Source organism: Hypomesus nipponensis, chromosome 10 (assembly GCF_054491055.1).
Source record: "Hypomesus nipponensis isolate SF chromosome 10, ASM5449105v1, whole genome shotgun sequence".
Lineage (NCBI taxonomy): Eukaryota > Metazoa > Chordata > Actinopteri > Osmeriformes > Osmeridae > Hypomesus > Hypomesus nipponensis.
The window spans coordinates 17,340,729-17,352,881 of record NC_140370.1 but is presented as its reverse complement, the minus strand read 5'-3'; the positions used below and the strand labels follow the sequence as shown (position 1 = coordinate 17,352,881).

Here is a 12,153-nt window from a genome sequence, read left to right as displayed (position 1 = left end):
GCGCCTGCAGACTCTCATATCAACATTAAGGATGAGAGAGTGTGAAAGAGAGAGACCGGGACGAGGTAGTCTCTCAACATCCCCCCCCCCCCTTCTGCCCTGCCTGCTTTATTCCACAGATGAGTGCAGATAATTTTCAGAGCGATTGTGAGTGATTACTGTATTACTGCGACCACAGCGGATGTAGCTGGGAATACAAACGGAATTAATGACACATAAAAACTATTTTTGTACCGACTGCTTTCGTCGGCGAGGCCTGAACGCCATGGCGGCATCTTGTGATTACCTACACGTATTGTAAATATGTGTTTCCTATTGGTTTTTACATAAATTTACATCTTTCAACACTCAGGAGAGGAAAGACTATTAAGGGGGAGTTACTCTCAATTCCCCCTGCATCCATAGAACAGTAGCGGATTCATTATTGAATGATCTGATGTGTGTGTGTGTGTGTGTGTGAGAGAGAGAGTGTGTGTGTGTGTGAGACACGGAGAGGAGAGTGGCTGGTGCCATAGTTTTATTTGAATCCAACATACGGGTGAAAAGTCCTTTCACCCCCCACCCGGCCCCCACACACACACAGACACACACACACAGACACACACACACACACACACACACACACACACAGCTGTATGTTACGAGAACCGCCCTGCATGCTAGCTGCTGGTAGGGAGACAGAATGATCAGACTGTCTTGCCTGGTCTGCTGGGACAGAGACAGGATCTCACCCTGGGGGAGGGGGCCTGGTCCCTGCATGTAATCCTCCTCTCTTCTCCTCCCCTCTCCTCCTCCTCTGCTTCTCTATATATTTCTTCTCCTCCCCTCTCCTCCTCTCCCATATTTCGCTCCTCCCCTCTCCTTCTTTTCCTCTCTTCTCCTCCCGTCTCCTCCTCTTTCTCTATTCCTCTCCTTCTCCTCCCTCTTTCACAGCAGAATATGGTAGAGTAATAGTATGTGTGAAACGGTGAGTGTGTGATTTAAAGTTTGATGAGTAATGATCTTACTGTCCAACTATTAAGCCCACCTGGAGTGTCAGCAGAGAGGGGGGGGGGGTGAGAGAATAGGTATCCCTGTCCAATCGGGTGTCACGGAGACAGAGGACTCTGTCCCCCCATTGGCTGAGCAGGGCCACCCCAGAAAGGGGGTCTTGTCCTCCACTAAGAGGATTATCGGGGGACGGGATGACAGGAGGATGGAGGAGAGAACAATGAAAGGATGAAGTGGAATGAATGGAGGGAGGCCCTGGCGGTGGAGTTCAACCACCTGTTGTTCTCTCCCTTTCTCTATCTCTTTCTCTCTCCTATCCCCATCCTTCTCTTCTCACCCCCACCCCTCTCCTTCCCCTCCTCTCTCTGTCCCCCTCTCCCTCTCTTCCTCCCCCATCTCTCCTCTCTCTCTTCCTCCCCCCTCTCTCTTTTCTGTCATTCATGCCTTTCTCTTAACCTCTTTGTTATCGTTCTTTACAGTGAAGTTCTTAAGTTCTTCAATGCATAACCATTTTAAGGACAGGTATTGTTGCACTTGATGCACAGGATATGTGAAGTTTTTAGAATTCTACATCAGGGGGTTTAAATGTGTGTATGTTTCTATGAATGTGTGTGTGTGTGGGTGGGTATGTGTGCTTTTAAAATGTGTGTGTGTGTTAATTGTGTGTTCTCTTTCGCGTGTGTGTGTGCATGTGTATGTACAGTATATGTTTGTGTGTGTACAGCAGTGTTAAGGCAGGGTGTTAAATAGAGGCTCACCTGTTCTGGCATGGTTAGGGGATGAACACACCTAACCCCACGACATTACAATCTAGCTTTCCCTGTTCTGCCCCAGGCTCTGATGTGTGTGTGTGTGGGTTGTGGGTGTGTAAGTCTGTCTGTGGTGTGTGTTGTCTATGACTGAGTGTGTGTGTCTGTCAGTTTGTGTGTGTCTATGTACGTGCGTGTAGTTGCATCTACATGAACGTCTGTGAGTATTTCAAAGAGGGTGATATGTGTTTGTTTGTGTGGTTATTTATTTATATAGAGGGCTGTGTGTGTATTTTTTTTCTGGGTGGGGGGAGATGTGTGTGTGTATTCCAGGTGTGTGTGTGTGTGTGTGGACCACCAGTGTGTGCTGTCTCTGGTCCCAGGGGGCAGCAGCAGCAGTGTGTACCCAGACATAGGCCTGCGTGGCTGGGCAGCAAGGACGTGGTGCAGCTGGACGTATCAACACCCGGCCTGGACGCCCTTGGATGAGGACACACAGCCAGGTACCGACACACAGCTGGGCGGGGCAGGGGTGACACACACACACACACACACACACACACACAAACACATAGCTAGGCAGGGTGGAGGCGACACACACATTGAAACACGCTCAGATAATCTGCAGTGTTATCCCTGTATACATCCGCTTTGCTGGGAGGGGTTATTCATAACCAGGAAAGATGAAGTGCCCATTAGAACACTGGGCAATGATGGCCTTGGGGCCCTGTGTGTGTGTGTGTGTGTGTGTGTGTGTGTGTGTGTGAGGGAGTGTGTGTGTGTGTGCGTGAGGTGAGTAAGTGAGTGTGTGAGAGAGAGTTTGTTGTTGGTTATTTACACAAGGAGAAAGAAAAAACAGAGAGAGAGAGACAGAGAATTAGGTAAATATGGAAAATGGAAACTTAGAAGGGAAATCTAGGGTGCTAAGCTAGTCCTCATAGCTCAACCTTGTTAGGAAGGGAGAGAAAAGAGAGGGAGGGAGAAGAGGAGGAGAAAGAGAGAGACAGGGATAAAGAGACAAGGAGCTAGAGGAAAGAGGGGGGAGAGAGAGGGAGAGAGAGAAGGGAAAGAGAGGAAGGTAGAAAGAGAACTCGTGTGTGTGTTTGTTAGAGAGGTGGGGGGTCTTGCATTTTGACAAACCACGCTGTTTAAAGTATAATAGCAGCCTAATCAGTGCCTGAGGCTGTCGTTTTTCAGGATAATGGCCTTCTTGTTCCTCTGGGAGGACTTCGGTCCCCACACACCCTCCACGCCCACACACTACCCTGCTCTCTCTCTCTCTCTCTCTCTCTCTCTCTCTCTCTCTCTCTCTCTCTCTCTCTCTCTCTTTCTCTCTCTCTCTCTCTCACTACCTTGCTGTTTCGTTCTTCCTATATCTCCTTCCTCTGCCCCTGTGATCCAGGATACATTTTTGTTTTTGCTGCATATATTTTATTATCCCCATTACCTTCCTCCCCTTCCTTTTTTTAAAAATACATTTCCCCTGTGATCCCTCCGTCCTCTGTCTTCCCGTCCACCTCCTCCATCTCTTTCATCCCTCCTCCATCTCCTGCACACTATCTCCTCCATCGCTCCACCTCCTCCATTGAATCCATAGAGTTGAGGAAGATCTCTTAAAACAGCAGAAGAAGAGTGTCTAGAAGTGTGGGTTACAAAGATCTCCAAGCAAGGTTTCTATTTTATTTAGGGGATTTATTTTACAACACCACTGTCCAAACTTACATTGTTTAATTAACAGGAAGATGAAAAAGAACTGTGTACAAAACAAAAACAAATCTGACCATCCACCATCTTAGACCTGCGGAGAGGTTTGACTGGAGACAGACCACACATCACCATGGAACAAGAACAGGAACACAAACACCCGGACGCCATAGCAACTGTAGTCCAGGAAATGACGTGAGGGGGGCTGTAGCCCCACCCCCATTGTACACAGAGTTCACATCTGACTTGACTACAGTCGACGCCATCTTCAGACGCATCCGAATAAATCATTTACAACATAGGAGAATTTTACATTAGCTTTACGGGTAAACATTGATAGATAGACATATTTTTTTCTTATTATTTTACATATTAAAATAATGTACATCTTTTCAGGTGGCAGACACAGCAGGTTTACAGCGGCCAGACGACAACAAAACGAGTGATGTGGACGGAGAGAGAGAAGACAAAAGAAGAGGAGGAGGAAACTCGGCCCACTCCCCCAAGTGCCAAGAGAAGAACTTCCTGTTTAGGCAGGAAGTTGTGAACTCTTCTTCTCCTCCTCTACAATCCTAATCGACCGGCAACACTCTTCAAAGCACTGCCCCCTAGTGAGACAGCAACACCTGCACGTCCACAGTCACCAGGTTCAGAATGAATCCCCAGGTGACCTCTACAATGTTTATATTATGGACAGAACTACTCATGTCCATCTGTAGATGAAACACAATCTGTTTATTTATCCAGAAGTAGAATACAATGTTCCATTGGTTTGCAACAGGGGTGTTCAATCCTGGTCCTCAAGGGCTGTTGTCCGTTTGACGCTTCGCTGCTCAAACACGCCTGATTCAAATGAATGGTCATCATCATGTCTTCTACAGTGACTTGTCTTATCTGTTAGAATCCGGTGTGCTGGACAGCGGGCCCTAAGGACCAGGACACACCCCCTTCACCTGGTTCAGAAGATGGCCGGTAAAGAAGTGTGTCTTCACGAGCCTAGCTCACACTGCAGCTCTGAGCCTGGCTTAGTCTGCAGCTCTGAGCCTGGCTTAGTCTGCAGCTTTGAGCCTGGCTTAGTCTGCAGCTCTGAGCAGAACCCAGTCTGAAATGAGATACACGTTGGTAATTGCAAACGCCCCCCCCCACACCCCCTTCATCTCAGCCCCCCCACCCCCCCAACCCCATCCCCACCCCAGCCCCCAGCCCAATGTAATTAAACAGCGTTGTACGTTTACTCACTGGGATCATGTTCCCATTACAGAGCCAGTCTGCGTACTAAGTGGTTTAAAACTGGCCATTAAACTGGAGAATTAGTCAGCTTTAATTAAGCGACATGACGTGTACATGACTTGAGTGTGTGTGTGTGTTTTATGTGTGCTGTGTGTTTATGTGTGTGTGTGTTTTATGTGTACTGTGCAGTACAAAACACACAGGCAGGCTAATTGAATTACTAATGGCCCAGAGATAGAAGTGAATTCCAGCAACGCCAAAGAGAATATGCGCCCTCCCTCCCTCCCTCCCTCCCTCCCTCCCTCCCTCCCTCCCTCCCTCCCTCCCTCCCTCCCTCCCTCCCTCCCTCCCTCCCTCCCTCCCTCCCTCCCTCCCTCCCAACCACCCTGCCCTCACCCCCCACAACCCAACATCTGTGATCCCGGAATCCCCTTCAAAGTGCCTAAGTTCATGTTGACTCTGTAAACTTCATGTTACAATGTTGTGTTACTGACCCAGGGCCAAGTTGATCACCAATACAGAAAGTGTTTTACATAATCAGTTACCTATAAGTGGTCAATCAGGAACCAAATCTAGTCCCCTTCTGGCCAATCAGAAGAGTCATTTCCCTACCAGTCTGGGTAATGCCCACACACACAGTCCAGGAGGTTCTCTTGCGTCAGAGTTGTTGTGTTTCGTCGTCGCTGGGATGGGACAGCAGGGAAGATCAGTGTCCAAAGGTGAGATGTTGTTTTGATTTAGTTACTGTTTTTTCCTCAAAATGTCTCCATGTCCTCTAGAAGATTAGAAGCCGGGGATCGAACGACATGTAAAGTCACGGGACAGGAAAGTGGGAGGTGACTAGCTCTGCTATCCCCAAGCTCCCTCCGGCCGGGAACTAGGTCGCACTCGGAGCCTGGGGCTCAGTTAGGCAGCGTGTCCAGCCCCAGGGAGGCTGCGTGCTGCTTGGCTCTCAGCCTCAGGTTCTCTATGCTGGTGGTCTTGCTGTTGTGACTGGGCAGGCCTCCGGAGGCCTGGAGCAAGGGGCTGCTCCACACCTGCTGGGCGTGGTGGGAGAGGGACTGGTAGTAGGACTGGCAGGGCAGCGAGCCCAGGGGCGGCGGGGGCATGTTGACGTTCATGCCCAGGTAGGGCAGCGAGGGGCTGGCCGAGGACAGCTCGAATGGGGGGTAGTGGACCAGGTTGTTGGTGGCGGCCATGTGTTGGCGGAACTGCTCCTGAAGGCGGAAGAGACTGAGAGGGGAGGAAGAGTAGGAGTGGGACATGGCCCCGCCCACCCCGCCGGAGGACGAGGAGGAGGGGGTCACTGAGGGCGAGGCCAGGGGCGAGGCCAGGGGCGAGGCCAGGGGCGAGTCTGGGGAGAGAGGAGAGAGCGTATAGATATTTATAAACATCTCTACAGTCATACAGATATAGGGAAATATTTATAAACATATATACACATATCCAGATATAGAAACAGTTTTCTTACCATTTTTTGGGCTCAGTCTTTTACACCCTGGAGACAGAGTCCCTGGTGTCATCACCCTCTCGCACTTAAGCTCCTCCCTCTGTATCTTTAGCTCCTCCCTCTGCATCTTAAGCTCCTCCTCCTCCGTTGCATTGTCCTCGCCGGCCGACTCGCTTCCCGACTGTTCCGCCGACGTCACGTTCAGCTCCATCTCCAACGGCAACGGATGACCCGGAACTTCGGCGGCATCAAGAGGGGAGGAGGAGGAAGAGGAGGAGGAGGAGGAGGGGGGTAGCTGGGGGACGTCTGGGAGGATGGTGGTGGAAGGGAGCAGCTCCTTCTCTCCTCCTGCTCCTGCTTCTCCTCCCTCGGTCTCCTTCTGTTTCTGGAGCTGCTCTTTCTGCAGACTGCGTTGCTTCTTACGGAACTTGGCCCTGCGGTTCTTAAACCACACCTGAGGGAGGTGGACAGGTTAGAGGCCTGCTGTTAGGAAGATGTGCTTCAATAAATACATGACTGTGAAATTATACATTCTTGACACATAATAAATTAAATCACATTATGTAGTCTAATGTAGTATCTGCTACAATCTGGCTAATCATCTACCCAGCTCCTGCCCTTACCTGCACACGGGCCTCGGGGAGGTTGGTGCACATGGCCAGCCGCTCGCGCATGACCACGTCCGGGTAGTGAGTCTTCTGGAACGTCTTCTCCAGGGCCTCGAGCTGCTGTGCCGTGAAGGCGGTGCGGCTCCGCCGCTGTTTGCGGTGCTGCGACCCGTAGCGAGCCTCAAGGATGATGTCTTGAAACGTGCAGCCGTTGGAAGAGAATAAGACACGGCGAGTTTAATTCATTGGACGGTGAAAAAAAAGGTTGCAAGTGTGTGTGTTAATTAATGTCTGTTTCGATATCATTTTTAGATCTCAATTACCAGCCAATCTCTCAGCGAGGGTAAGCGCGTGCACGGATGGCCGGTAGTCAGGCGCGTGCTGCGCCTGTTGCGCAGCCTGCTGGTGCAGGTTGTACATGGCGCTCAAGGAGTTCATCGCGTGCAGAGAGTAGCCGTTCACCCCGTAGTGCTGCATGACCTGTGAACACACGCAAACATCCTGTTAGGAGTTGGAAATATAAGTATGTATGTGGCAGTGAATCAAAGAGCGATTTGCCCTTTACGAATTGGCGCGCTCTCGTGCCTGCCTATACCACCTGCATTATTTTCATTTTTAAATGTTGTATTTGAAAGTTATGCAGTACGTATGCTTACAATAAGTTGCCTAGGTTTGTGAAGAAAAGATCAAATAAAACTGAAGTGCACAGAAGTCTAATATTGGGCTCGTGTATAGGCTCATTTAAACTGTCACTTTGTTTAAATCTGACAAAGTTGTCATGGAGACCTGCAGGTCACTGCTAACCCTGTTTACTTGTGTTTCGCGCTCTGGTCTAATTGAAGGCCACGCGCCCGCACCCCTGTAGCGATCATTAGATGCCGACCCTCCATTTACCCAGACAGCTGACTCACTACCTCAGGGGGCTAATAGATTTTAATATCTGGACTCCGACAAAAGCATTATCCATTAACATCCAATTATCTCTCGGTTCAATCCATTAATTATACAAAAGGGTTTTAATTGGTGTAATTATCACTCGTTCACTTAATGAAGCGTGACGGATGCTTTATGAATGAATGTATTCACTTCATTTTTCTGTGATCGCAGCAAAGCCAAATCCCCCTTGAAAGTGTCGCCTGAGTTAACATTTCGCTGATGAAATGGGTTAGAAATATATAAGTCGATTCGCTACGGGTCTCGATGGCAACCTGGAACCGGATAGGATTATATAAACTAGTCGCCGTTTTAATTTGACCATTGAGTTATGACGCAGATAAAGATATCATTTCGTTTAATAAAAGAAGCCCTATCCTTATACCCAATCACATTTTTTCAAAATATGCGCATATGGTCCATATTTTAAATGCAGGAATTTAAGTATTTGAATATTTTTCATGATTGTTTAAAGTTCAGATTTGCACAATATAAATATATATTTTTAAATTGATGACAATGTACCAATAACTTTAACCCGGTAACTTTACCAGACAGCTTCACGGGTAGGCTCACAGGACACCCAGGCTCGTGCCAGCTTGAGTTCCTGCAGCGTTTAGACATTCACTTTAGATGAAGCCCTTAGGACAACATTATATATGTATTGGATAGCAAGGGCCTGACAGAAGGGATCGCGTGGCCGGGCAGTGGACGAAGCTATTACAGACAGGAAGCCTAGAACAGCCTCGCATCTCCCAAAGCGAGCCCCTCGTGCTGACAGGTAAGACTGTCGCGGGATCTGGAGAAGGACGAGTTCCAAAAGTTTTAAATTGTCAAAATTTGAATTTATTCGGAGTAAAGGAGTCCACCTAAAAATGCCTGTAATTTTGTGTTTGTTATTTCTTAAAAATAACGTAGCACATTTTTTAATTTATGCGAACACATTTATTTAGATAGATTTCGCTAGGCGAGGTGCATGTCTAATGCAAAACAACTTGGACACACAACTGCACCCGTAATTTTGGCACTGGATCAATTATTATAGGCCTAAAGAGCGCGTAGGGACTCAGATCTTTCAGTAAATTTAAATTCATTTCAGTAATTTATTTGAATCGTATATTACAGAACTGAAGTATGTAATCCTCACATCATGCCAATGGGTAAATGAGATGATCATAATTCACCACCACAATTTTACAAGCAAGCGTTTGATATGGGTCTGAAACAAGATGCCACCATTGTATACCAGTGTAATATATATATATATATATACACAAACAAAATTACATATTTAATTGAATGTTCTTTGTCTATGCTTGACGATAAAGACTACTTTAATTAAATTCACTATAGGCTGACCCTACTGCATCCAATCCAAGGTAATATTCCACGCCTTTTCTCTTCCATAAAAATGAACTGAGGAATACCAGAGCTGCTTAATACGGCAACCATCATTTAAACGACAGAGAGAAACATAATTATTTTAAATGGCCAACAAACAATGAAGAGTATGGGCTGTGTTATTGTATTATTAAAATCCTGGTTAATAATGTATTTTTTATTCACAACATACACATCGTTATGGTTGTTATTGATATTAGCCTACTATAAAACCTATTATTGCTTGGCTATTGAATAATATTTATCTTGACAGTTTGACACAATTTTGTATTTTATTTTTATCACTGTGAAAATCAACTGTTGGGTTGAGACTAGCTGTACCCAGTGAATCATATAATTTATACAACAAAATTATAGATTCCATCACAATAAATATGTTGTATACGCCTATCTCAGTTATAAATAGGCTAATATTTTATGCAATATCAAACCCATTACAAATATATTTTTCTAGTTACTATTTTTCTTGTTGCTATTTTTCTCTGTGTGTGTTTAAGACTTTTCTGAGTGTGTGTGTGTGTGTGTGTGTGTATGTGTGTGAGAGAGAGAGAGAGGGGGGGGGGGTGAATGACGCCCGCAGTGCCCATTCCCAACCTATTAAGAGTCTGTGGCTCTGATGAATGTGATCGGAGGGCGATGGGGAATAGTTTAATTCGACTGGACAGAAGGTTCCTCGCTAAACATTTACTTTGCTCCCTCAAGTATTTGAGTTGAATGGGTCCCGCTTTCCACCCTCCCCTCTCTCGCGGCCTCTTATCCCATCGCCCGGGGGCAACGTTTTGGCTGAGATGTATGGGTTCTCTGCGGCTAAAATATGCATGTTGATCCCCATTTGGCTTTCCGTCTAATGGAAGTGCAAATAGGTTTCGACTGCGAGGCCCTCCATTTATCATCACCGTTGACACGGACGGACGTACAGTGCTGTGCAAAAAAAAAACCCGAATGATGTGTGTGTGTATGTGTGTCACAGAGAGAGAGAGAAAGAGAGAGAGAGAGAGAGAGAGAGAGAGAGAGAGAGACAGAGACAGAGAGAGAGAGAGAGAGAGAAAGGAAGGAAGGAAGGAAGGAAGAAAGGAAGAAAGAAAGAAGGAGAAGGTACTGAATGAGAGAACGAAGCGTAGCTTGTCAAAATATGTTTTGACTTTATTCGTGTGTTTTCTAATTTTCACAAATCCATGCATCCTCAAAGCGTGTCTGTCCTATTGTTGTCTTTCACACGCGCAGCTTCTTGCCCCGGGCTCGTGTCTGAAAGCCCTTGGCACTACAGCACAAAACGCTTCGATTATTAAAGCGTCATTATGTAAATGATATGTACAGTACAATTCTTTTGATCTGACTCCAATAGGAAAAATGTTATGCTAAAAACCTTGGGCTCGAGGCGACGTGCCAGTCTGGGGTGTTTGCAGTCACAAACACTACAGGCCGCGCAAGACCAGGTTTTGTTTGACAATTTCACGAGAGATCGAGGGTTAAAGAACATCTTTAGCCACATGTCGCTTGCCTACCTTGTCGAGATGTAATTCGTTAATTATTCGTTAATTGAACCATCGTGACATGTATATGATTTATGATATATGAATCGAACGTTTTTATACGTTTAAATTTGGTTTTATTTAGGATTTATTTGACCGACAAGAAGATAGACAAAAAGTAGACTTACATAAAGTGTAACTGTATAATAATTCGTGCCCTCTAAAAGTACGCATCGTCTAAGTTCAGACCAACATTTCTAAAGGGCAACTGTAGAGTTGGAGCACGTTATCAAAACGTTAGGCTATACGATTGAACGAACATACAATTAATATAAACCAGGAGGTCTTAGACTAATGTAAAGAAGGTGTAAAGATATAGAGGAAGTCCGTTTGTTTAGTAATACATCAGAGTAAATAGCCTATAAAGCGTTTAATCTAACGTCATGTGTCACGATCAACTCAAGAACAAGAAACTGAGTTCACCCAGGTTCTCTAGCCAATAAACTTAAACGTCACTAAATTCTTATAGGAAACACAATATACCTCTTAATTTATTCTGAAAAAAGCAACGATTTTGTTATTGTATGTTAGGCTAAGTAAACATTTATCTCATACAGCCAAGCCCACATACTAAAACTTCTATACATGCACAATATAACTATTTATGAATCATGCAAAAAAGATGCGGTTTTGCATTGTCTGTTATCTTACTGATACAACACTATATTAGCCAAACTATAGTTTCATGGTTAATGCAGGCTGAAGTTTTCCAGCAAGGAATGGTCAAACTTTTTACCTTTCTCCTCACACTGCCCGATCCTTGGTGTTTTAAAGTGTATCCGGTCTCTGTAATCTAAATATTATGTTTCTCTTTTCTGTTGTCTCCCTCAGAATAATGTCCACTTTTTACAGGGTTCTTCACGCGATAAACAACTCTCGCAAGTCCGCAAGAGCTCGAGATCTATTGCTGTGTGTACCGCGCGCTCTCCGCTGTATGTCCCGCGTGTCAAGAATCCTTTACGTCTCGCGCCCAGGGTGGGAAGCTGCCATCTACCGGCGCAAGAACGGAGGAGGGATTTTAAAGAGTGCTCTGTGAGGTCATAGAAGCTTTCTAGTGGCCCTTGAAGCTGTCAATCAAAGTAAGAATATGTTTTTCCACCAGAAGCCCAACAGACTTTAATGATCCTACTTATTTTTTTTAAATCATCTTGATAATATCATCCTCAGAACCGTTGGGCTATAAATCAGTCAACACGTTTACACACAACCCTTTCCGGAATCGATAAACATTTGCCAGGAGATTATTGATGCCGCTTAAATCTAAGTCTGGAAAACAAGTAGGATATTTGGTTGTCGGATAAGGATAATGTTTTACATGTTTCTCGTTTTATCACATGATAAAGCAAAGTTGACGTCCTGTTTAGTCATGAATATATTTTTAGTTATAAATAATAAATACACTTAATATCCTGGTAAATTATTAACTTCAAACACAAATAAATACATTTGACTTTGGTAATTCATGCACATTATTACGCTTACGTGCATATTGACGGAGAAAGGTAAACTATAGAGGCTAAAGATTCAAAGTAGTTTTTGCTTCAGCTAGTTTCCAT

At 45.5% G+C, this 12,153-nt stretch overlaps 1 protein-coding gene and 1 long non-coding RNA gene across 2 annotated transcripts; one reads left to right on the top strand and one right to left on the bottom strand.

Annotated features, from left to right (window-relative positions):
• Nucleotides 1–5,092: 5,092 nt before the first annotated feature.
• Nucleotides 5,093–7,432, top strand: LOC146272062 (uncharacterized). The gene is made up of 4 exons (XR_014767158.1): nt 5,093–5,392; nt 6,236–6,594; nt 6,734–6,962; nt 7,044–7,432. It is a non-coding gene; the product is annotated as an uncharacterized LOC146272062 (long non-coding RNA).
• Nucleotides 5,399–11,547, bottom strand: dmbx1a (diencephalon/mesencephalon homeobox 1a). Its single transcript, XM_084707759.1, has 5 exons — nt 11,334–11,547; nt 7,055–7,211; nt 6,747–6,925; nt 6,145–6,577; nt 5,399–6,027 (listed from the first exon to the last, which is right to left on the bottom strand). Exons 2-5 carry the CDS (start codon nt 7,206–7,208, stop codon nt 5,576–5,578), a joined length of 1,218 nt encoding a protein of 405 aa, XP_084563885.1. The 5' UTR covers nt 7,209–7,211; nt 11,334–11,547; the 3' UTR covers nt 5,399–5,575.
• Nucleotides 11,548–12,153: the final 606 nt, after the last annotated feature.